This window comes from Myotis lucifugus, unplaced genomic scaffold, assembly GCF_000147115.1.
Source record: "Myotis lucifugus unplaced genomic scaffold, Myoluc2.0 scaffold_48, whole genome shotgun sequence".
Classification (NCBI taxonomy): Eukaryota; Metazoa; Chordata; class Mammalia; order Chiroptera; family Vespertilionidae; genus Myotis; species Myotis lucifugus.
Window position 1 is genome coordinate 391,557 of NW_005871096.1, and position 26,803 is coordinate 418,359.

Sequence of the window (26,803 nt, forward strand, 5' to 3'; positions counted from 1 at the left end):
TGACAAATTATATCAGAAAGAGTTAAGCTGAGATTTCAACTTAGTCTATGAATTGCAAATAAATAAATAAAGGATATCATTCAAAATGACAAAAGGAGGAGAGGCAATCAATTTTAGTAGCTTAGTGAAACAATATTCTGCACATTTTGATAATCATTTATAATAACATCACCTGGAAAGTAAAATGCCAACATTAGCATCATAATTGACAATTTAGGCTATTTCCTCCTCCAGAAGGGAAGTGCTATGATTTTAATGCTACATTAAGAGGGCTAGATATATTAGCTAGTGTTCAGGGAAGAAGTAAGGCATCTTGTGAACTTAGTATAATTTAGTGTAGTGTGTGTGTGTGTGTGGTATAGATACAGATTATTAGTAACTTTGTTCATTTATTTTCATGTATTATCAGTTTATAAATATCATGACAACAAGAATAAGCTATGAAGTGTATTTATATAGCTACCTTGAATTTAAAGAGGTAGCATGTTTCCATCCTCCCCCTTTTTTTTCCCCCCTTTTCTTTTCCTTTCTCTATGTGCCTTTTGATATTAAAAAAATGGGGGGGGGGTGTGTGTGTGTATATACACACACACACACACACACACACATATATATATATATATATGTTGTTGCATATACATATATTTATATATACATACAATCCAGGATGAGTTGTTGTGTTGCTATCTATATAATTTTATGGTTGATGAAAATGAGCCTTGGTGAAGTATTTTGGACACTGTCAGTTGTGTGATGTTGCTTCTCACCTAGAGAAAACAGGCGGGCATAAAGGGATTTCATCTCTGTCCTCAGTTCCCCAGTATAGCTTTGATCATATAACCCAATATTTGGGTTTTTATTTCTCTATTTGTTAGAAGATGAAAATAGGGAAGATTATATGTTAATTTCCTTCTAACTTAAAAATCGATATTATTACAAACTCATACACTCTCTATAACTAATGCAAGATTGCTTATACTCTAACATGTGCTTAATTTAATAAAAACTTATTAGAGAGAGGATGGTTCCTTTTGGGTTCACTGAGTTAGATCAAATTAAATATTCAGCTTATTTTATGTTCACCTATTCAGCAAAAGTCCATACTGTTCCAACAGCCACAAAAGCATCAACTATACTGTACTACCACATTGCAGATAGTATTTTAAACATTTTACATGCATTAACTCATATAATTGTCATAGCAATCCTGTCCTAGTTTTTCCTAAAATGTGTTGTTTCTCCATTGCAGAAAATATAAGCTATGCTTTGAAACTTTATCCCATTTATAAATAAGCCCAATCCCTTAGCTAGTAGTTCCATTTAAATAGATGCCCAAGTCACAATTAGTTAACACTCTCCTTACCTCCAAATTTGCATAAAATATATATGGATTTTTGTCAAGGCTAAAAAAAAACCCCATTTGATTTAGCATAGCCATTTCAACAAACTGAAGACCAACCCATAATTTTCCAAATTATATTTTTTCACATTTTAAGCATTTAAAGAACATTCAAAGCATTATTCTTATTTTTTGGTTTGAAAAATCTATCTTACATGCATTAACATATTAAATTTATACTATTTATTTACAACATATATCCAGTAGAATGTTTTACAGATTTGGGGGAAAATTTTAAAGAAGTTCATGAGAGAGTTTTTGCCCTCAACAAATTTATACAATGTGTCAGAGTATAGTGATGCAAATGATCAAGAGGAGCAAATATTCTGGAGGAACAATGGATCTGTAAAGAAAAATGCTAAACTCTGGGAGGGTCTTTGGGAGAACTCAGCCTGTTCATGAGGCATCTTTTATTGATGGTCAGCAAATTGAAGGAAAGTAACAAGGAAATGAGCCAGCTCGTTACTGTTAATATCATTAATTCCTTTGTGATATTTATGGACTATCTTAACGATTATTCTAGAATTGCCACATAATTAATAAGCTATTATCATATTGCTGGAATTTTTATTATTTCTCCATTTACTCTGTTACCGCTCCAGCACATCTGGCACAAATTTGCTAAGAGCCTAGCATATGCTCAAAGAACCACCTACTGATTGATTTCATTCCTCATACAACTGAAATAGAGGCACGATTGCCTAGTACAGCAGTGTGTGGAAGAACCATACATTTTCCCTCGGGAAATTTTATTATCAAAATATTTGTATGGTGTGTCGCATTTTTATTAATTTGGTGGTGTGTTTTCCATCTATGTTAGCAGTGTGAATGGTCCACTACTTCTTTTTGGAGTGAAAAAAATAAAAATTCAGTCATCTTCAAAAAGATGCAGCCACCCTGAAACAAATTCTCTTAATGGTTCCAGCAAGTTCTTTTCCTTAAGCTACTGAGTAAGATTATTCATTTCTTCTGGTTTATTTCGCTATATTTCCAGTGTTGCTTTTGCTATTTTGAGAGGCTAATTTTTATAATATACACCACTTAATCTCCAGCTTTTCCCTTGGCCTCAGATGATGTAAAAGTTTCAAGAAACATCAGTTTGGGTATTATTGTTTTACTTAAATGAATTAGAGAACATTATGTATAAAGTGTCTTTAGTAGAAGGAAATTATTATACATTTTGGTCATTTTAAAAAGAGGACACTTTGCACTCAGATTATATGGCATAATATGTTTTTCTCAATATTTTCTGGTGTTTGATATTCCACAGGCTTCTTACCCTGCCTAGCATCTTTGCTTGAATAACAAACCCTATTCTTTCCCAAGCTCTCTTGTACTGTTGCTTTTATTAGTGGGCCTGGATTTTCACATTTCTGTTATCAGTTATTCTGTAGGATTCTCTTCTGCCTCCCTCAATTTCTCTTTCTTGAACTTGGCTTCAGTTCTTATAATTCTAATGCCTTTATATAGATGACTAGTAGGAGGATTTCTTAATTTTCTCAAGTTTCATGTAGTCCAACAATGTAGTCCAGTGAATTTTTCTTTTTTCTCAAATTCCTTCTATTTTGGAGACAAGTTGGCTAAGACAAGTTTCTTTTACTTACTTTTTGTTTGGCTAATTGGAAACAATTGTGAGTTCCACGGTCAGAGAAGAGGCTGTCATTAGGGGATTCAGAGAAGAGAATAGGAGTGTGAGGATGAAGGTGGCCTTTAGTTTCTCTGTGAGCACTTTCTATTTTTGCCTCCTTAAAATGTTTTCCAAAGCCCAACCAGTTTAATGTGAATATTGTAAAATATTATGTGATGAAAATATTAGATAAAGGGATGAGGTATAAGGGAAGAAAGACTCCACCATTTAGCACACCTTTACTTTCTCTTGGCCAGGTCTTTGGCACTTGAGAATTGACATTTTCAAAGAGAACTTGGCCAAAGGTGGTGAGGAGTCTATATCCAAAGAGCAGAAAGTCAACTCTTCTTATACAATATGAGTATACTGTTTGGTTTAGCATAGCCAATTATGGGCACTTCTGAACATCTGGGGTATGGATATTACAAACTTTAAGACCAATGCTTAACACAGAGCCTAGTGCCCAGCAAACGCCCATCCAATTTGTTGACTGAGTCAATGAGTGAAGGAATAAATGATTGCAATGAGTGAAAGAATGAATCTCTGCAAAATATTATTAACAATATTAACAATGACAGGAAAGAGAAGTCCTAGATAACAACAACAATAGGAAAAACTTTCATTTCAGCATTGCTTTTTTAATTTTTGAGGCCCACACATAGCTTTGGGGTTACTAAAGGAAATCTATAAAGCTTTGATTCTTGACCCAAAGCCACCTGGCTTCTTTGGACTTTCATATGAAGCAACTACTATCCCAGTTCTTTCATTGGCTGTGCCTTGGACTCTTAGTTTTGTTGTTTGGGTATCTCTTTCTCCTAATGAAGATGGGCTACTCCATGAGATGTGAGAGTCATACTCAATTTGCTGTCCAGGTTATACCTGGAAATGTCCTCTGGTTTTATATGGGGACAAACGGATCTAATCGCTACCCTTCTGAGAGCTGGTTTGAATGGAGAAGCTCTAACAAGGGCATCCTGTTTGCAAGAAGAGAAAAGGAGGCCTCCTTAGAGCTGGAAAGGTGCTTCCCAGAAAATTAGCAAGAGCTGTACAGCCATTTAGTAACTGACTAGTTATATTCTTAGAGCAGATCCTAAACTCTAAAAATGTGGAAGCAGTAATAAGTGGGCAGCATGGGCTGGGTACTTGACCTTCACTGGCTGCTCCTTCCATGAAGAAATGGGCCTGTGTTTGTTCTGAGAAAAGCTCGGTTTTATTAGGTGAAACAGTATTGAAAACACCATTTTTGCTGGTCAAAACTGGTTTAAAAAAATCACACAACAGAGCAAAATGGTCTTTTGAACTAAAAATGTGGCCTGGATTTGACCTATACTTGCCTTTATGAGCTGCCTTTTTTTTTTTTTTACAACAAAACAGGTAATTAGTAAAAAATTGTCCTGGTATTATAGTGATGACTAGCATTCTAAAATTCATTAGTTAGTTTACTTGTTTTCAAGGTAAAGATTTAGGTTGGAGCTGAGAATGCCTTGGAGCTATATTCAATGTGCCTGCGGCTGATGGGGCATGTCCTCTGTGGGCGTCCTCATGCTCTCAGTAGGATTGCTTTGTTAGTTTAGTTTAAAGCAGTGGAGGCTTGTACAGATGCAGAGCTGAGCAGGCCCTCTCCCCTATGCCTAGCTCACCACTGCTTCTTCTGCAAGCAGGAAAGCCACTTCGCTAAAGCCTTAGCCGATCCTGAAAAATGTTAACACGCTTTCTGCTTAATGTTTGCCAACGGGCTGATCTAAAAATGGCACCAAGGAGGTTACCTATTATCCATGAACAAGACTTAAATAGATTATGTTCAATGGGGACTTGATCTGCTGGCAGAAAGTTATATGAGTATCCCCGAGCAATTCATAAAAATAGAATGAGATTTGGTATGGTGAATCCGATTTGTTTTTTGTTAATTAAAAAATCACACAAATCTCTCCTTTAGGAGCATTTGATATTTAAGTTTTTTCTCTTATACATATTGTTCCATGGTGTTTCTTTATGAATTGCATTTTATTTTTCAAAACTCCATAAATTATTCATTTTGCACATTCACAATGGATAATACCTCCTTGTACAAGGCCAAATTTATTTTATCAAATTCATTACTATATATACTTTAAAGCAATGTATTTTGAAGCATCATTGAGATAACATATGGAAAGATTTAAAAATCATCTTGAAACATACATAACTTTCCTGTCATCTTCAAATGCCTAATAAATTGTAAATTAGTATTTTTTTCAATTAATGTATAATGGATAGGTTGATCTTGTCCTTGTTTTACTGTAGCTGCTGAGTTTATGCCTATTGTCCTTGTACCTATGCAGTTTAGCATTTGTTCTGGACAAAAGTATCTTGTCTTGACTTAATGATGAAGCAAATATAAAATAAGCAGTCTTCTAGCATTGAACATTTGCCAAAGTATTTAAATTAAATGTTTCCAATAGTAGTCTAGATATATATGCCTGTAATAGGTAGGCTATAATAGAGTTAAAGGTTAAAATTACAACCAATAGGGGATTTCAGAATCTCATAAGACAATTTGAGATAATTATTGGCTAAAATTAACTTCCTGGTTACTCTGCATTCATTTTGTAGCCATTAAGAGAGACTTGCTACTCAGTATTAAAAATCATAGCATTATAAAGGTTCAAGACACATAATACTGAAGAAAACTGAGAAGTAAAAAGGATCTCAACTCTTCATTGTGCTGCAATGTGTATTACACATTACAAGGCACAATTGTTATGCAGTGTAAGACAAATAGATACTCTTGCTTTGCTCTCAGGAATTTTGTTATCAGATTCTCATTGGGGGGTGCAGGGGTGGAATCAAGATACAGGAAGATGTAAAATTTGGGGCTGAAACATGTAGGGTGAAATCAGAAATATGAAAGCAAGAAGTATTGAGTAAGATGTCCTTTCTTCCATGTCACTTCCTGGGATCTGCTTTGTGTGTTTCCTGAGCACTTCAATTTTTAGGGTGTTTTTTGTGAAGCACTAAAGTTTCATCATATATGTTGGCCTGAATGAGAATAGATGCTGGAAACATATGGGAAGAGAGAGGTACAAATCCAATTGTCACATTCTGGATAGACCACTGCAGTTGTTTGGAATTATTGCTGGTATTCTGCCTGATAGACCCGATTTAGCACCGCATAGCACAGCCTGATTTATTACAGAGCCGTTCATCTCAAAAATAGCTACATTAAACATGAACGTTATATATGTTTATTCCAGGCCAATCTGCCAGCACAGTAGAGTGAGCACAATCATACCCTCTCAGCAATGCAAGCAATGAGATGAAATTTGCTGTTGCTTTTCCCCTAGCTCACCATAATATTCTTCCCCAGTTTGAAAGCTTCCCACCATCTGATTATTGTATTTTCTTGATGGTGTTTTCCATTGTGTCTTTAATATCCTATTTTCTGGCCGAGGTATTCTTATTTGTGATAGTAGTTTGATAGATTTCCAAAGGATAAACAAATGTGAGTATTTTAATGGTGAAAGTTCAAATGTTCAGTGGAGGTGTTAAGGCTGTTTCAGATCAGCTGGATGGGTGCATGGTCTTGGCCAGCTAGGTTCAGTATCAGAATAACATTAAAGAGTGCTGATAAGATAAGACATTAGCCAGAAGCCTCCTGATATATTGATCACAGGTAATAGATTAAGATGACAAGAGCATAGCTCCAAGTGAGCTATGCCTCTCCGTGTAACAGCAATTCATTTGGTGCTATGGTTTCCACATATGCATTCCCCATGCTGAGCAGGTATACTTGTAATTAATGTAGGAAACTCCCATTTATCCAGGTACTCTAGGAACCAAAAAGCTAAATTAGATAAAAGCAATTTTGGGGTAATATTATATAGTGTAATACAGTTGTAGTGCTAAGTTGGTTTTTATGATGTCCAAATGCTTTGAAAATTGACAGTGCACACAAAATTTAATCTGAAAACTCATTACAAAGTTTAATTTCAGTGTTCTGTTTTTCACAATTCATCAAGTTGACAATGAGAGTTGTTCCATTTCTCTTTTTAGACTGGTCATTTTAACTGTTTCCTTCCCAGTTGCACCACCAAGCAGACAAAGAGCCTGTGAAACCTGAATCTCGGGACTTTTGAGGCATTCTTGGGTATTGCCAAAAATATGTTGTACCAGAAAACAATTCTGAAGATGGCTGGAGTAAGACACCCCTCCCAGCCTCCCACTTCTCCCATTCCCCACCCTCTGCTCCCCGACACACAATGGCCGTCTACACGCATTTCTTACAATGGCAGGTGGTGTCTATGTTCTCTAACCCTTGATTTGGGCTGTGCTTGTGACCACAGTAGAAGTGGTGCTTTATGACTTTGAGGCTGGCCCACCTGAGACCCCATTCTTGAATCCCAGGAAGGAAGGAAGGAAGGAAGGGGAAGGGAAGGAACAAAGACAAGGAGAAAAGTACAAAGACAAGGAGAAAAGTAGGGAAACTCATGTTTATTGAGCACCTACAGTATTCTAGATTAAACATCTGTAAGATAAACAAAGAGAATTTTAAAAATTTAAGATTTTGGCTGACATCATCCAGCTGGCAAGAGTTTGAGTACATGAGGAGACCTCAGGTAAGGTATTCCACTCACAGCCCCAGCACCAGCTGCCAGGCATGTGAATGGAGACACCTTCAAGGTGACGCCAGTCCCAGCCTCTCTGCCTGAAACTGCAGGAGAGAGAGAGCCTGAATGAGAGCCTCTTGGCTGAGTCCAGTTACCCTCCAATCCCATGAAGGATAATGTTAAAATGGTTGCCATTGCTTAAAGCCATGGTCATTTAGGGGGGTTGTTATGCAGCACTATAAATACCTGGAAAACACATACTTGTAAATGAGGCATGCTCAAGTTCAAATACGTACTCAACTCTTGCCAGCTGGATGATGTCAGTCAAGATCTTAAATTTTTAAAATTCTCTTTGTTTATCTTACAGATGTTTAATCTAGAATACTGCAGGTGCTCAATAAACATGAGTTTCCCTACTTTTCTCCTTGTCTACGTTCCTTCCCCTTTCCCTCCCTTAAACATGAGTTTCCCTACTTTTCTCCTTGTCTTCGTTCCTTCCCTTCTCCTTCCTTCCTTCCTTCCTTCCTTCCTTCCTTCCTTCCTTCCTTCCTTCCTTTCTTCCTTCCATCTTTTTATTTCTGGCTTGCTTACTCCTTTCCTTCCTATGTAAATTCAACTGAATGCAGCTGCATTTGTGGTGGACCATTTTAAACTGGAATATGTTAGTGCCAGGTGGGGATTTAATTGGACCTTTACTTAGAACGCAAGCAGACAGAAATCAGGATGCATTTTTTTTCCCCCAGTGAAAACTGCTGAATCATTGGTTCCAAAATCGGCATAAAATATGCTCAGACCTTCCACAGACGGCATGTGTGATGCGATCAAGTGCTTTGGGAAATGGGGTAAACACATTTTTTAAAAAGCAACGTTTCCATCAGTTCACAGTGAACATTATCTGAATTCAGTGGAGGCAGGAAAAAAAACCCTTAAAAAGCTAGATAAAGAAAATGAAGGCATGAACAACGTGTTATTTGTAGGAATGACATACATTATCTCCTTGGCAACTGCAGTGTGGCATTCAATTCAGCAGTCTATGTTGTGTCATCTTGGATGCCTGAAAGTCACTGTTTCCTATGGAAACAAAGGAAAGAACAACATGAGAAAGAGTTCTAATTTTAGTATGCTGGGAAAGTATTTTAAAACCCAGGGACCAGCAGGCTTCCACAGCTCAACAAGAGCTCAAAATGGCATTACATTTTCATTTATTAGTTATGCAATGCTTTAGCATATGGATTAGATCCTAATTTTCTTTGGCCTTGCTGAGCTTTTTATTCATTCTTTGTGGTCAAATGACTCAAGACTGTTGTGTGGAACTGTCAATGCAGGTATTTAGTAACTTTTTCATAAACACCAGGATCTAAAATTATGCAAATTCACTTATTCATTCATGTGACACATATTTGTCGAGTGCCAAGGTTTTGAGGCTGTGTAAGATCCCATGCCTTACATCTTACAATAATCCTGTCATATCGATGGGATATCATGGCATTTCTTTACTTGAAATGAATCAATAATTTAGCAAGCGTTCATTTATCCCCAGGCTGGAAAGTCCATTCTACTGGGAGCTAAGAAATAGTAGAAATGAACCACAGGGCCACATAATACTTGATGGGGCACAGAACAATTCTCATCATGGCGCTTCATTGGTCAATGATTTCAGTGAACATTCTTAAGTATAGTCAACAGCTTCCAAGTGAATGGCTCTGAAATATTTATAATAGTGATTTATGCTCAGTATAATTTCATTTGGTAGGTAATTTGATGAAATCAAATATCTTCAATGAAGGAAACTCCGATTGCAGTGTAGCTGTCTGGCGTCTAAAAGTTTTCACCGAGACACCTGAACAGTTGCGGTGGAACTGCTTATCACAGCAGGGGAATGATGTGGCTGGTTATGTGAGACGTGGCATCAGTGTTGCCAGGATCACCAATAGGGTTACTGGGAATTCTCCCACAATAGTACTGGAGACAGGACTTGTGTGGAGCAGAAACTTGGGTTAAAAAGTTGGGTCTTTCCAAGGCTGATCTGTGCCTCCCATTAATCTCTGTCTCCAAAGCATTGTCTTTAATGTTTATTCTACTCCCACTTCCAACCTCATGACAGCAGAAGGTGCAGCATTCATCCACATTTCGGAGGTCTGTTCAAGAATGTCTCCAAGGCAGACTGCGAAAGCGAATGTCTGCCAGAGTCTCACGGAAGAGCCTCCTAGGCTAACCTTCCAAAGAGTGATTCCAGGTGTTCTAGCCGGGGGCGAGTGGTGGTGGTGGGTGGGTGGGGAGGCAGGGGGTAGAGGGGGAATAGAAGCCACAGGCCTGATTTTATCATTTCAGTATTAAAATTAATAGCCAGGTTTCACTTCTGAGTTTTCCCCCCCATCAGGTCCTATTTTGCTATGTCCTTTCTAAGAGCAGTATTTCAGCTTAGAATTTTCTTGGGTTTGTGGATATATTCATGGGAGATTTAAATAGCATTGCAGCTGTACAGAAAAGCTGTTCTAGTGTGTGCTTTGAAAATCAGCTTTTCAATAACTGATAGCTTTACAACTATGATTGAGAGGAAAAATCCAGCCCTTGCTAAAGAAGCTATTTCAGCCACAGGCTATGTGTTTCAAGCAATTGGAAGAAGGAGAAGCTCATGTTCCTCATCACTTTGTCCCTGGGGAGGCAGGTTGGTGCCTGTGGGCCTCCTGCTTTTCCTGTGTAGCAGGCAGGGGGAAGAGGAGAGGGGAGGTTGATCCAGGAGGGGACTCTCTTGTGCTCAGCAGCAATCATTCAGTCATACTTTAATTTTTTTTAGGTGATTTTTCTTTTCTTTTTAAAATTTTAGGCATACTTTTTAAACAGGCAGCGTATGAACTAGGAGAGGGAACACATTTAATTCTGGTTATCAGTTAATATTCTAGAATCAACTCATTAAACAGTCCATTAACTACTATAGTGGCCCAGGAAGTATAATCTGGATAGAGTAAATGACAGTCATCTGGTTTTCAAGTGGATTTAAAAGTGCTGCTTTTGGCTATATAGCTTTGCCAACTACTTATCTCCTGAGACACATTGTGTGAGACTCATTTTTGCTGTGCTGAGCGTATAGGAGGGAATGATTTTGCTGTTGATTTATTTCAAAATGATTTTGTATAGATTTATTATTTGTTCATTTGACTTACTTTATTGAACACTTTTTAGAGCTTGGTTCTGTGCTAGTCGGTGAGGAAAGGAGAACAGTAAGACTCTGCAGTAGCCCTAAAGAAATGTATATTCTTGGGAGGAACTCACACAGTGTGCTGTATACTGGGCCAGGAAAAAGCATAAGAAACTGTGTGACGATAAAACCACCCGGATTAGACTCTCTGTTGGGGGTTGGGAGTGGAGGGATTCTGATGAGGGTAGTGGGGGTGTCAGATTAAACTTCTCAGAGGAAGAAATCGCTAAATACTATTTTAGAGAACATAAAGGGGAGGCAAAGAAGATGGAGGAAAGAAGGCAATTAGAAGAGAATGCGCAAAGACCCAGAAGCAAGACAGTACAGCTCACGCTTGTAGAAGTAAGTGAAGACATCTTGGCTATAATCCAGGCATTGTCATTGGCTTTCCCCCAAAACTGTCACCGTTGCGAGGATTTGTGCGCAAGCAATTTAATTTTGAGGTGATGGCAAGAAGCTCTGTGAGGGAAGTGGGATAAAAAAAGGAGAAAGAAGAAAATCCAATAAAGTATGATCAATGAGTAGAATTACTAGTGCATGCTTACCATGCAAGAGACTCCCAGGGTATGTGTGGAACATGCCTCAAAACTCTCCCACTGGGTGGGACTGGGAGAGAGATAGAAAAATAGATTGGAAAAGTACTGACGTTAGTGGAAAAGAGTGAGCAATACTAAAGTTCTGTGGCGATTGCTGGATAGTGTGCTGATATCTAAAATCTAAAATACAACAGTAGGGATGTATTTATTTGACTAAATATATTGGGTTCATTGAATTGAATATGAATATATTTGTACAAAAATTAGACTTTGGACAGTGGTAAGAATGTGTCATAGGGTAGAAATTTGGGACTTTTCCCCACCAGAGCTAAGATCAGTGCCTAACAGAAATAGGCACTTGATAAATATGTGTGAAATAATTGAATGAATAAATGCGTGCATAGATGAATGAATAAGTGGTATTCATCTGAATGGTGTCCTGTTGGACATATAAGTCTACAGGTTGGAAAAAATTTGGGAAGTAGACATTGAATTTATGCTATTGTTGTAAAGATGGTAATTCAAGCCACAGGATAGGTTTACTCACCTGAAGTATCAGAAAAGCAAGATGTCACAGAGTTCAACCCTATGGAAAGATAACATTTAAGATTAAGTAGAGGAAGGGAATCCCACACTGGAGACTGAAATAAGATGAACAGCACTAGATTATGGATTTTATGGGGAAAATTTAAAGAAGGAAGAAGTGATCAATAGTGTTAGATGCTGCGCTGACAGTAAGACACAGATTTCAAAAAGAGATTATTGGAATAATCTACAAAGAGTTTCAAGAGAAAGATGGTGGGGGGAAGGTAATAAAATAACTGTGGGTTAAAGAATAAATGAGAAATGAAGAAGTGGAAACAGTATGTGTAGACAATTTCCCCCCAAATTGGCAGTGATAAAGTAGCAACTAGAAGGGGTCAAAGGTTCAAGAAACTGTTGGAGATGATGTTTGCATTTGCTTCTTTATTTTTTATTTGTAAATATATTTTTATTGATTTCAGAGAGGAAGGGAGAGAGAGAAAAAAAAAGAAAGAAAGAGAGAGAGAGACATCAATGATGAGAGAGAATCATTGATCAGTTGCCTCCTGCAAGTCCCATGCTGGGGATGGAGCCCACAAGCTGGGCATGTGCTCTGACCAGGAATCAAATCATGACCGTCTGGTTCATAGGTCGATGCTCAACCACTGAGCCATGCCGTCTGGGCTGCATTTGCTTCTTCATTACTTGAGAGAAATTTAAGTCCATAATATGTTGTGAGAGTGCAAACATTCATTAAATTGCTAATATAATTAAGTAGAACAATATCTACAGGATTCTTGATTTTATTCCCATCTTTAAGCATCCATCAGCCCAGAAGGAAACCTTTTAAATTGGAGCCCTTAATTATCTCTTCCTACAGTTGGCAGATCTAGGCAAGTTAGGTTTTTGCTAGTTCTTAGCATTGCTCCAAGGAGTGGAGTTGATTATCTTCACCTAGGGATTAGGAAAGGAGATGAATTTTGAACAGAGCACAAAATGTAGCATTCCCATATATCTCCAACATTTCCTGAGATGGGTAGTTACAGTATTCATTTAACATTTAGTTCTGTTGAGAAAATACAGTGAATATCTGAGTACAGAATTCATGGAAACTTACATAGCAATATTTTACCTCATGGGACTTACCTACTTACCTACTTGTCTTTGGATATGAAATGACAACAATATAATAATAATATTCAAGTGTTGATCACTTACTATATTCTAGGCCAGTGGTCGGCAAACTCAGTCAACAGAGCCAAATATCAACAGTACAACGATTGAAATTTCTTTTGAGAGCCAAATTTTTTAAACTTAAACTATATAGTAGGTACATTGTTTTTAACTTAATTAGGGTACTCCTAAGGCTTAGGAAGAGCCGCACTCAAGGGGCCAACGAGCCGCATGTGGCTCGCGAGCCGCAGTTTGCCAACCACGGTCTAGGGCAGTCTGTTAAGCACTTTACAGACACTGCTCCATCAATAACTCTAAGAAGTAGTTATCCTTATTATCATCATTTTACCCAAGACAAATCTGAAGCAGAGAGGCTAAATCTTGAACCAACCCAATTTCAGAACCTATGGTTCTGATAATTTTTTTCTAACTATTAATATACTGCTATACAAGAATGATAATGAAGATAGGTGTTTGGTAGCTGTGGGTTTTAAGATTTGTGTTATAGATTTTTATAGAAGGCACATTTCCCTTGCTTCCAACCAGATATGTGAGTCTCCTAGTTTCAGGTCTGCTTGGCCGAAGCAGTTATCTTGGTGATATACATTAATGTGCTGATGAGCCACTTGCTGTAAATTGCAACTCAGCTACTGGTTCAATTCATGCTACATTTGCAATCTGCCTTTACTGAAGTGCAAAATTGGCTTTTCTTGTTTTAAAGTGGTACAACATGCCAAATAGTCTAATACCTTATTTTCTTGCTCAAGTAAGATAATCTAGGCTCAGAGGAAGGTTTAACATTTTCACTTTGGATGAGCGAGCTGTTTCAGGATGAGAGCCTTGTTAAATGTTGGGTGGTTTTGATAATGCCCCGTTGGAAACTGTAGCTTACAGCATGGTACTACTCCTCCGGACAAGCCCAATTATTTCCTGGAGGGAAACCAAAGTGGCTTCAACTATTGGGGGACTTATCTCTTTGACAATGTAAGAGCTACCAATCTGTGTCATGGTAGAATATCAGTTTGTTCTGCTGTACTGTTTTACAGTAGATGGAGTAGATTTATAATGAATTGTGTTAACAGGATAATTCAACATAGGCTTTATACCAATTGACTGTGCTTCCATGTGTAAAGAGTAGAGAAGGAGATTGACTTTGAAAATATCAGAGTATTGAAAAATAGGTGGCTTCAGGAGTCCTGTTCTGCTACATACACATGTGTACACACATTTACATTATACCTAATTTGGCACATGCATTATTGAACTTCATTAACTTTAATTATTTGTAGATAACTACATGTTTAAGAATCATTCTCAAGTCAGCAACTAGAGATAGTGCTTATGTTGATACCTTCCCTGGGTTACAGTTGAAGTTGAAATTGCAGGGTCCTCTGCACCGGGGAAAAATGTTTCAGGTTCACCATCTATTTGAAGTCATTTTTTACACATCTTTGAAAGTGCTATATTCAAACTTAAGGGAAAATTTATCAAAGAAAGTTGGAGCACAGTTTCCCTCTTGCAGAAGAACATGATGGAAATATTTTTTTTTATCACATAGGAGATGCAGATTTTGGGTGGTGATGTTGATTAATTTCTAAAACAACTTGAATAGGTTTTCTTTTATTCAATTAAAAATATTTGCTCAAGTGGATTGTATTTGTTGTTAAGATAAAATTTTCTGTAGAGTAAATCATCTAATGTAGACCTATTTATAACTATTTTTTAGGCCTAAATGTATAAAATATCTAGGATACAAAGTAATTTCTATAAGTACATTATGACAACCAATCACCAAAGAAATAGGAAGAATATTAGGAAGAATGGGAGCAAGAATCCTATACAATAAAAGCCTAACATGCAAATTGTCCCCTCGGGCGGTCGTTCGACTGGGAGTTTGACCGCTCACTATGACGTGCACTGACCACGAGGGGGCAGCGTGGAACATGGCGGGTGTCGGCAACTTGGCGCTGGCAGTGGAGACACTGCTAGCCCTGATGGGCCCCAACAAGAGCGGGACCATGGTGCGATGGTGGAGCAGGTGAGCGGGCAGCACCAGACCAAGGCAGGTGTGAGTGGGGGGCCGATTGCCCCACAGACAGTGACCAGCGGCGGCGGGGGGCTGGGCTGCCACCTGGCTCCCAGGCACTGAGGGAGCTGGGGGGGGGGGGTTAGGCCCCGACCTACTGCCCCACACAGACAGGATGGTGGAGCAGGTGAGGGGGGCGGTGCTAGGCCAAGGCGGGGTGCCAGGAGTGGCTGTAGGGCTGTGGGGCTGTGAGCTGCGGCCCGATCCCTGCAGGCCACCCCGAGGGACCCTACCTGTGCATGAATTCATGCACCGAGCCTCTAGTAATTCATAAAAACTCTAGAGCAATTTTCACTCACATCAGAAAGGTAGAATTAACCAGAGGAAGGTTTTTTTTATTATTATTTGTTTTGCTTTTGTGAGATAATGTAGCTATAAGGATAATACAGTTTTTAGCTTATAATAAAACTAAGTAAATTTAAATCAAAGTCTGAAAAATCAAATTGTTCATAAATGTCACTTACCTAGTTTATGTTACTGTGGACATATTTATGGTAAATTCTTTTCTGCTTTCTTTCAATCCCATTAACATACATGTTTGCTATTGTAGGTAGTTTCCTGAAGTGGTTAGACATGTGGGTTTGGGATTCAAATTATGACTAACCCATAATTATCTTACCTTAGGAGAAATACCAACTTTTCTAAGCTTCAGTGTCCTCATTGGAAAAAATAGAATATTAATACTATCTCCTTGGCGGTTGTAATAAATATGGGAGGTTATTTGTGAAAACCATTTAGTGTAGTACTTGATTTATAGTAAGTGTTCAATAAATGGTAGAGAGGTTGATAAAGATTCAAGATGCCTGTCAGGAAATGCCAATATCAGACCTTAGTTATGTTAGAGTGGTCCCTGAATGAAAAACATTGCTTTAATTGCCCATTTCAAAAGCCAATAAGAGTAAATTGATAAAAGGCAAATTTTAGAAAATCCTTAAGAGATCTCAAATTTTAATTGACAAGGAAGATTATTGGCTTTCCTTATTTTTATCCCACTGAGAAAAATCTTTGAAAATTGTGCCCACCACCACAAAACTTTTCTTCCCTTTCTCCATAGTTCTTTCCCCTGGTTAACACCTTCTTGCTCATTCCTAATGTTTCAGCTCTTGTGTCACTTTCACAAAGAGATTTTCCCAGCATTCAGGCTAGGTAATGTACTTCTTAATTCCTCTAATTTTCCTTTATACCAGTTAGTATTATAATTTTTTATAATTCCTATGAAAAATTTCAAGGACTATTTTTCATCTCTGTACTAGCAAAATAATTTTAAAAGTTGAGCACTTCATACATATTTGTAAATAAATGATTTAGTTGAGTGAATCAATGTATTTAATGGGTCCTTTATTGCTTATGAGATTAATTGTGGACCTTCTATTACTTCCAACAAAAGGTGAAGCATAGGACTTGAGCTTTTTTCTCCTAAAAAATCTATTAAAGCTATTATAAATGTTTAGATTCAGTAGGCAAACATTGTCCAATATTCCAAACTCAGGCTACTTCAGGTAAGGTCCTTGGCTCATCAAAGACTTCCTCTGCTGCATAGCTATGAATTCACAAAGGGCTGTGGCTGATAATGCTTGGGCTGTGGAATTCCTCTTCCCCCTCCCCCAGCAGAAGTATATACTGAGGATTTGGTGTTGATAAATTATTGCTTTTTGGACAGTATCCCTGTTGTCTTGCTGATGCAGATAAAACTGTGACTTGGATTACTTGCTATGCCAGCCTCCTATAGTGTTGGCATGAATCTACATCTTTCTGGATGGCTATTTGTCATAGCACAATTTCATTATGAACAAATCATATCAAGTCTATATTAAGGAAAAAGCATTGTACAAGCGTTTTCTAAGTTTAAATGAGATTTTCTGAATATTTTGAAACCGAAATAACTCATTTCCATATGATGTGGATGCTTTAAAAAATGAATTTATTTGGCCACCCAAGTTAGGAATTGAAAAACCTAGCAAGATTTCTTTTACAATGTTTTATCAGATATCATTACATATATTAATCTACTTTTAGGAATTAAAAAATATTTTAATATAAAGTGTGAAAAGGTTATAAATTATGTTAATTACTCCTTTCCAATATTTAAATAAATACATGCTCTGAAATCCATAATTTATTTTTACTAAAGTTGGATGATTGTCTTAGTCTGCTCAGGCGACCATAGCAAAATAACATAGATTGGATGGCTTAACCAGCCAAAATTTATCTTCCCATTGGTTAGAGGCTAGAAAGTTCAAGACCAAGGTTCCAGCAGGTTTTGGATTCTGGTGAGGGCTCTTTTCCTGGCTTGCAGATGGTTGTCTTCTTGCTGTGTCCCTATGTGACTCTGAGAAGTGCTCTTCGATGTCTCTTCCTCTTTCAGGAGTGCAGCAGTTCTGTCTCAGCAGGGCTCCATCCTTATGACCTCATTTAACCTAATCACTTCCTCCAAGATCTTATTGGGAGTGGAGGAGTATCAGGACGTCAACATATGAATTTTGAAGGGACACCATTCAGTCTATAGCAGTGATTAAAACCTCTTAATATTTCTTTTAAAAAAAAACAAACAAACACCTTCTTGGACATTTGTTTCTTTCTACATCCCATTTGATGCCCTTCATGGACTCATTTCCTGCTTCCAGTTTATATGTGGAAGGAAGTCGTTTTGATGACTGTAATTGAAATAGATAAAAAAGAAGAGTGACACTGTAATGGCAGACCAATATATTCACAGGTACAAATTTTAAAAATATTCTGTTATATTTAGAAAGTGTGCCAGCCAAACAGGGTTGCCAAAGTTCTAATTATGAGCCAATGTTCTAGGTGTGTCTTTTTATTAGTAGAATGAGGTGTGAATATAGTCCTGTACTTTGGATGACAACAGTTCCTCCAGTCTTTGTTGTTTCCCTGAGTTCCAGTATCTGGACTTCACTGATAATTAGAAAAGTCACAGAGAGAGAGACCAGTGATCTGATATAACTGTTTTTAACTAACTCCCAGTGTTTATTCTTTTCCTTTTAAATCCTCACCAGAGGATATATTTCTATTGATTTTTAGGGATATATATGTATATATATATATATATATCTCAATATATCTACCTATCTATATCTATCTCTCTCTCTCTCTCTCTCTCTCTCTCTCTCTCTATATATATATATATATATATATATATATATATATATATATAGTCATCTACTGTAAAACAGTACAGGACTATATATATATATATATATATAGAGAGAGAGAGAGAGAGAGAGAGAGAGAGAGAGAGAGAGAAACAACAATGTGAGAAACATCGATCGGTTGCCTCCCGTACACACCCCAATTGAGGATTGAACCCTCAACCTAGACATGTGCCCCGACTGGGAATCAAACCCACAACCTTTTTTTTGGTGTATGGGATGACACTCCAACCAACTGAGCCACCTGGCTAGAGCCCAGTGTTCATTCTTATAAACATTTAGAGTGACTGCAGTGCTGCTTTTCATTATTGAGCAAGAGAAGAATCATCCAGCTTAGTGTCTGCATTTGGAGAAAGTGAGTGGTGTGTCCTTTGCCCTCTACCCTCTCTAGGGTTATGCTGGCCGCAATAGTGAATGTATCTCCTGGAGCAAATCCAGGTCAAGATCGCTTGATCAAACTTAGAACTTCTGCTCTGACTACTGAAGTCTCTGACAAAGACATTTCTTTTACTGAAGACACATATTTAATATACAAAGCATGGGGGGGGAGAAGAAGCACTAAGAATCCCTATAACAAAACTAACCACAAAAAATCACAGATCTTCAAGAAATCCTAATATTTTACATTTTTAACTTCTAAATATGTAAATAGGAAATGAATGAACTCTTTAAGACCTTGTTCTCTGGTAATTCCCCAACTGAAGACATAAATTTCTTATCCCAGTTCCTGATATTGAAAGTAATATTTCTATAGCTTATGGAAATACAAACATTGAATTAAATGCTAACATTGGGAGGAAATGAAATACAATAAATAAGAAACTCAGCATTTTCATTACTACATTTTGTTGTTCAATGTATGATAGAGTCCCCTGGTAACTGTGTATGAAATATTTAGCATGTTTATTTGAAGGGGTGTTTTTCATTTCCATTTTCTTAAAACACTACTGATAGCCCTCAGTAAATCTCTACCTTGGAGTCTGGTTTCAGCTGCTCCCCCATACTTATTTATTTCCTTATTAAATAGGATGTGTGGCTAGCCCCTGAAGCCCTGTCGAAATGGCCCTGAATACATAGCTTTACATTATTGGATTTTTTTTTGTATGTGACTCATTGATATTCTAGAAGATAAACCTGTTCATTATTAGCCTTGTTTGTTTTTAATTTAGAGAGTTAAATTACATTTTATTAAACTTCCTTAGCTTCTCAAGCAGGCAATATGAATGTAGCTTGTGTTCTACAAACTTCGTATTAGTCACTTTATCTCATTGTGGCTAGAGTAATAAGTTTAGATGAATTTTCATTTTCGCAGTTGATAATACTTCTTTAGAAACTGTGTCAGATCACAGTCATGATTGACAAATTGCTTGGATTTGCTCCTGTTTGCCTGTTGCTGCTTTAATTTGTTGGTGATGTTTGAATCTGCCACCTCCCTTCTCTATCCCACCAGTTTCCTTGCTTCGGGCTGTTGTGACTAATGACAAAATGATTTCAAACTAAATCATTTTTTAAAATTCAAATGAAGCTGAGGTACTTTTCTTGTTTGTAACCACTGTGTCTGCTGAATACTGATGGAGCCACTCAAGTCTCTGAACACTGTATGAAACATAACATCACTCTGACTGACACATTAGTTGTTACAAAACTTGAAAACTGTGTGAATATTATTCCTAGTGAGTCCTGTGCCAGGTAGATCATCAGAATTCTCAATCCTTTTGTGGTTTGTCACCATGGAAAATGACACACTTTCTACATAGTAGACCTTGAGACATTAGTCCAAAATAACTTGAGTATTCTTTGGCTGTTTGGCAGAGAGCAAAGATTTAAGCCTCAAATCAATCTAATTTGCTTTCCTTTATATAAGTTCTGATAATAGAGGATTGAGAGACTTTTTAGGTATTCTCAGTCACCCTTGGGATTGAGTCAAAATAATTTCCGTGCTCTAGGACTGTCTGCAATATTCTAGAAATCTGACCCATAAACAAAGAAATAGTAATCTGGAGGTCAGGTAGAAAATATTTGTACAGTTTTTCTTTAATTTTCTTAATTTGAAAAATAATCTTGATTCTGTACTATATCCATTCCATTAAAATTTATTTTAAAATGAAGTAGGTGTCTGCTCTGTCCATTAGCTTACAGAGATTAATAAGATGGTCTTTATACTCTAGAAGTTCATGGTAATCTTAAAGATTCAACCTTTCTTTTCAGGTGATAATCCTAAGTGGCACACTTCATACTGCTCCCTCCATTTTCATCAAGTCTCTCGCTTTGTTGATTATTTTTTTCAATCACCATAGATTGAGCTCATCTCTTTGACTTGGGATCACTTTTCTCTTCAGACATTTTCTTTACACTTATTTGATAACTAGAGGCCTGGTGCATGAAATTTGTGCATGGGGGTGAGGGGGTCCCCTTAGCCCAGCCTGCACCCTCTCTAATCTGGAACATCCCTCTCATAATCTGGGACTGCTGGCTCCTAACTGCTCACCTGCCTGCCTGCCTGATTGCCCCTAACTGCCCCCCCCACCATCCTGATCACCCCTAACTGACTCTGCCTGCTGTCCTGATCACCCCCAACTGCCCCCCCTTGTTGGCCTGGTCACCCCATGCAGCCTGCTTATTCAGTTGTTTGGTCATCCCTCACTAACCCCCCTGCCGGCCTGGTCACCCCACACAGCCTGCTGTTCAGTTGTTACTGTTACTGTGACGGTGTCCTGGACAATTTGCATATTCCTCTATTATTAGTATAGATTATAACTTGTCTAATTATAAATGTTATCAGAGTATAATTTTCAAATTTTCAAAAACATTGCAAACAAATATTGAATGGACGTTAAGTCAAAGTAATGTTCAACGCGTTAATTAATGAGATAACTACTTAAACGATAAAATGGGTTCAAATCTTTATGAGTAATAACTACAAGTAACTTTAAAAAAATAAATGTTGCCGAACCGGTTTGGCTCAGTGGATAGAGCGTCGGCCTGCAGGCTGAGGGGTCCCGGGTTCAATTCCGATCAAGGGCATGTACCTTGGTTGGGGGCACATCCCCAGTAGGGGGCGTGCAGGAGGAAGCTGATCAATCTCTCTCATCGATGTTTCTAACTCTCTATCCCTCTCCCTTCTTCTCTGTAAAAAATCAATAAAATATATTTTAAAAAAATAAAAAAATAAATGTTAGGATGAGGTTGCTATGTTAGATACAGAAGTGGTTAACATCCTACAGGGCAACAAAATCATAACTTTTGGTGGTCTTTTTACTGGACAGGAGTCTTCAAGTTAATATATAACTTCATAATATTTGGCTCAAATCCAATATTAAATAGCAAAATCAAACTCAAGTAAATTCTCCTAGAAACTTAATAATCCTTGCATGGAATTGTTAATTAATGCTCCATTATGACATGGAAAGAACAAGCTGTACTCATTTCTGACTTCCAAGTCTCAAATAATTTTTAACAATATAATTGACTTACATATACTTGACTGACTCGAATGACTCAAAAGGAGTAGTTTATTAAGTATTTTAATGCTTCCTCCACATCTGTGCACGAAGAGGCTGTACAATATGGCAGAACACTTAGTTAAGTAACTCAGTGTATGCCTTCCATTCAGCCATGACCTTTCTGCTTGGATTTTTCCCTACTGTAAATGAGGAACTGGAATAAGTTGATCACTAAAAAACTCTTGCAATTTTAAAATGTTGTTATTCTTTAAGAATGGGGTTATAGAGGGCAAAATATCTTGGTCCTTTAACTAGTGTGTGGAGTTGGGCAATGGGGTTTACAAATGGTCTTTGATGCATTCTGGGCAGGGCAGTCTTCTAATTATCCCAGAATGTCTGGGGAACTTCTCCTCACCAGAGTTTTGGGAATACCTCCTTTAGGACCCTTGGTTTAGTTGGTCTACATATGTTAGCTAGTGCCACAACAATGCTGCATAACAAACAACTACAAAACTTAATTAGCATACAACAATTTACTTTTGCTTTTAATACTGTGAGTGAATTAGAAAGTTCTGTTGATCTGGATTAGGATTGGCTGGGCAGTCCATTGTCTCTTAGCTGGAGCAAACTCGCATGTCTAGTCATCAGTTAACTATTGGCTTCTAGGATAAACCTCCCTAGGATGACTGATTCTGCTCTAAAAGATTTCTCCATCAGGCTAGCCCACCTCTGTTCTTGTGATGGTGGCAGTGTTCTGAGAGTGGAGGCAAGCCAGGTCTCTTAAGGCTAAGACTTGGAAGTGCACACTATCACTTCCATCACACTGATGGCCAGAGAGAGTCATAAGGAAGCCTGCAGGAAAATAGGCTCCAGATCCTGAAGGTGAGGCGTGGGATATGAAGAGGAAGGATGAATTATTCAAGCAACCATTAGAACATAATTCACAGTTGGGATTTCAGGAAGTTCCAGAAGGATATCGATCTAGAGGAAAAGATGAGATTCGATAAATGTGCTTGTGATTTCTTGTGGGGTGCACTTAGGTTACTTAGAATTAGTTTCATCTTTTTAGGTCTTACTTTTAAGATTCATTATGCAAGACCAGATCAGTGTATGGAGTTGGTTATTCATATTACTGAGGCAAATGCCTTCTGAGTACTCGGCCAAATTTTATTTGAATGTTGAGATATCCCAGTCTGGCTGGTGGGAACAGGCATATCCCCTGGTTTAGTGTATGCCAGGTACTGCTTGTAATCCTTTCAGGTGGTTCTTCTTGCAGCCTTTGGTAGTTAATTCTCCCCACCCCGTTAATCTGATCTGTGCTTAGCAAAATACTCAATGGGACTCTTCAGACATTTGGAGTTCTCTCCTTTTTTCAGCATACACTTCTCTGTTACTTTTTCCTGTGAATGCTAACCACCTTGATTTCCCTAGATTCTCAGCTCCATCTCCTCAATTCAGGGAGTCTGCCAGCTTTTGCCCAGATTCTCCCTTTCTGCACCAAAGCATAGGACTCTCTCAAGGTTGTTTCTTTCCTTCCCCCTCCCCCCGCCCCCCAGTGATTATGGTTCTATGTTGTCTAGTGCCCAGTCTCTTCAAAAAACAATTTTTATTTCACATATTTCCTTTATTTTAAGTTTAAATCCTTTTTTCTTTTTTAAATCCTTACCCAAGGATATGTTCATTGATTTGAGAGAGAGAGGAAGGGGGCGGGGGGAGAAATACATTGATGGGAGAGATAAACATTGACCAGTTGCCTCCTATACTTGCCCCATCTGGAGATCAAACCTGCCTCCTAGGTATGTGCCTGGCCTGGAATCCAATCACAGCCTTTTTGGGTAGGGAGTGACTCTCCAACCAACTGAGCAACCCGGGTGGTGCTTTGTCCAGTCACTTCATGCAGGAGAGTAAATTCTGTCTCTGTGGCTCCATTTTGGCCAGAAATGGAAGCACAGTGGGGCCTTGACTTACGAGTGTCCCGACTAACGAGTTTTTTGAGATACCAGCTGTCTCTCCGCTGATTTTTTGCATTGAGTTGATAGAGTAATTTGAGTTAACGAGCTCCTTAACGAGCTCCTTAATGAGCTTGGTCTCGGAACGAATTAAATTCGTAAGTCAAGGCCCCACTGTATCCAATTCTTAGAGTTTATTTTTAGGAAGAAGATGGGTTTCTAAAGATTATGTATGACTTAACTTTTGGTGGAAAAGGCAATAAGAAAATATCAGATTATACGGTATTTGAAACTACATATTTCTCTCTTGCTCGTCCAATTGGTCCTTTTATTACTCTCTTCCTTCTCTTCTTAGTATATTTGTTATATATTTTATTGTATCATGTGCATGGGTATTCATTTTACCTTACCAATAATAGTGAAAGCTTTTTAAATGTTGTGGATATACCTTACACTTCTTTATATTCTTCACCATGTGTATTACATTTTAGAATTAAAGGTAATCAATGAACGGTTATCCTTTTCTGTAAAAAAAAGGGACTCAAAATCTGAGGTTAATTAAGTGATGTGTACAGTGTGCTTTGTAGAGTAAATGTTCTGGGTAAAGTATGGTAATTCACCTTTTAGGTTGATGTCAATTTTGGTTTAAATTGTCTCCACTGAAATTAGATGCCATACGTTAGACAATTTCTCAAGAGTTCAACTGCAACCTACTTAGAAGAATCCTCCAGGCTGACAGGAAGAATGCTCTCCAAGCCTCTCAGATCCTGTTATGGCTCTCACCTTGTGATGCTTATTTTCTTTCTCAGAAAACTTGAAGTCATAATTCACAAATATATGAAATATGGGTTGAACACGTTTAACCTGCTTGATGAGTGTGGTATTGAAAAAAGATTATATTTGTGGACCAAGCATTTTTCTGTAAAGTGGATTCTTAATTAATTGTATGTAATATCTGTGAAATTTCTTGTAGGCTGGCTTCTGAATCATACACTTGTGAGCTGTTCTTCCTCTGTCTCTCTTCTACTACTCCATCTTCTCACCCATCATTTATTTCATGAAATGGTAGGGGAAGAGTATATAGAAAGCAATTACTATTTACCCTTAATATAACTTAGAATAAATGTAATTAAGAAACAAACATCTTTGCAAAACAATCAAACTATAGCTAAGGACAGACATTTGAATAATTTGAGCAATTGCTTTCCTTCACTAGTGTAGACAATCTATAGTTGGCTATACAGTTATTTATCATGTCTGTCAAAATACAAGGAGCATTAATTTTAATATTTTTCATGCATCTTCATTCAAGTATAGTTTTGTTTTACACAGAATATAATTTGATGGAAAATACTGAATTTCATGTTGATTGAAACATTTTTATACATAAATAATTTGAACTTAGATATTTATGCAATGGTGATCCTGTTTATATGTCTAATACAACATTTTATTTAAAATCTGTGTTTTTTTTGTTTTTGCATTATTGATTGTGGTAAAAATCTAAAATGCATTAGGATTTCTGGATTTATAATGTTGTGTATGATTGCTTATAGAAGACTGCTAGTATGAAAATAAATTCCAGGGACTTAGAAATGAAAGCTTTGGATTTTTTTTCAAGAATGGCATGCACATGTGGATGGTTATTATTATTGTTATTCTATGCACAAGAATAAGTAAAGTTCTTCCTGTTTATAAAGCAAACTATACAAAACTCACTGAAATGTACACAACATATCAGAGAATATTATTTACAATAAAACTGAACAAATAAGTTGTGCTGCCATCATCCTGAATCCTTAAAGTCAAGTATAACTCTAGTTTATGCTCATAAAAGCCTAATCTTCTTTTTATAGAATTAAATCCTAATTATTTATGGGAATGGATAACAATTTCAAAAAAGAAAATTTTTGATTCAGTTTCAGATATGTACACATTCTTTTTGGTAAGCCTTTATATCAAGCTGATTATAGCATATTAATAAAGGTCTATTTTATGGAAACAACTAGTTCTAATGATTTGATCCATTTAAATTTTGTATTAATCTATATAAAATGACATACCAATGTAATTTTGATTATATCTTTTCAGAACACAAATGCCAATCTGAACATGAGGAAAAGAACAAATGTTTTGGTTCAGTCTGAATCTGACGCTGGCATCAGAACCGAGGTAGGAAACCATTCGAGCAGATCTTCCATGATTGTTCAAGCAGCTTCTGAGGCCACATCGCAGACTTACTTAGCTTCCAGTCCAAACCCATTCAGCCATGCAAATGCCGCTGAAACTATATCTGCTGCAAGAGCACTACCATCTGCTTCTTCTACTCCTAGCAGAACTGGGTATGTGCCCCAGCAAGCTTCAGCAGGACCTGCTTTTACCCACCATGTGTTTGGATCAAGACTGGGGCGAATTAAGACAACAGTTAATACCATAGGGGCTTCTGGGAAATTGTCAGCCACTCCTCCTCCTTCTGCCCCACCACCTCCTGGATCTGGCACAAGTAAAATAGACAAGTATGCCCGCATTCTCTTTCCAGTAACATTTGGGGCATTTAACATGGTCTATTGGGTTGTTTATTTATCCAAGGACACTATGGAGAAATCAGAAAGTCTACTGTAATTTTTTTTTTTTGCTATAGAAGTTTCCTAAAATATGATGAACTTGAATGCAGAATGTCTTTTTAAATGTTTTTAAAGATAAATAATTGTTCTTTACTAAAATAAAAATCCTATGTAATTTTCCCATTTAAAAAAAAATTCAAGCCAGTTATTGGGAGAGTTAATTAATTCCTCAGTGAAAAGAAAGTGAGCCAATTTTCATTTCAGAAAAATGATTTAAATAGAATCAATTCAGCATTCAAATTAGACAGAATACAGACCATCTTGGAAAGTTGGGACGAGAGAACTAGGGCTCTTAGAAATATGTGGTGCATATTTATGCATTGAAATTTGAAAACGGACTATGACATTTTTTAATATACACTATGAATATCAACCAACCACCCTAAATTTCCCAGTGGCACTGCCCTTAATCAGAATTGTTTATCAGATATTATATGCCGTGACCTTTGGAGATCCTCTTACCTAGTTTCTGCAAGAAAAAGACTTTTCCTG

At 37.4% G+C, this 26,803-nt stretch overlaps 1 protein-coding gene across 3 annotated transcripts in view; it reads left to right on the forward strand.

The window, feature by feature from the left end:
* Positions 1-26,309, forward strand: part of GABRA4 (gamma-aminobutyric acid type A receptor alpha4 subunit) — a 63,329-nt gene extending 37,020 nt beyond the window's left edge. For all 3 annotated transcript variants that reach the window (XM_006088451.3, XM_023753602.1, XM_023753603.1), the window contains one exon: positions 25,779-26,309. In XM_006088451.3, the coding sequence (XP_006088513.1) occupies positions 25,779-26,309 (531 nt within the window). The remainder of the gene's footprint in view (positions 1-25,778) is intronic.
* The last annotated feature ends 494 nt before the right edge of the window (positions 26,310-26,803 follow it).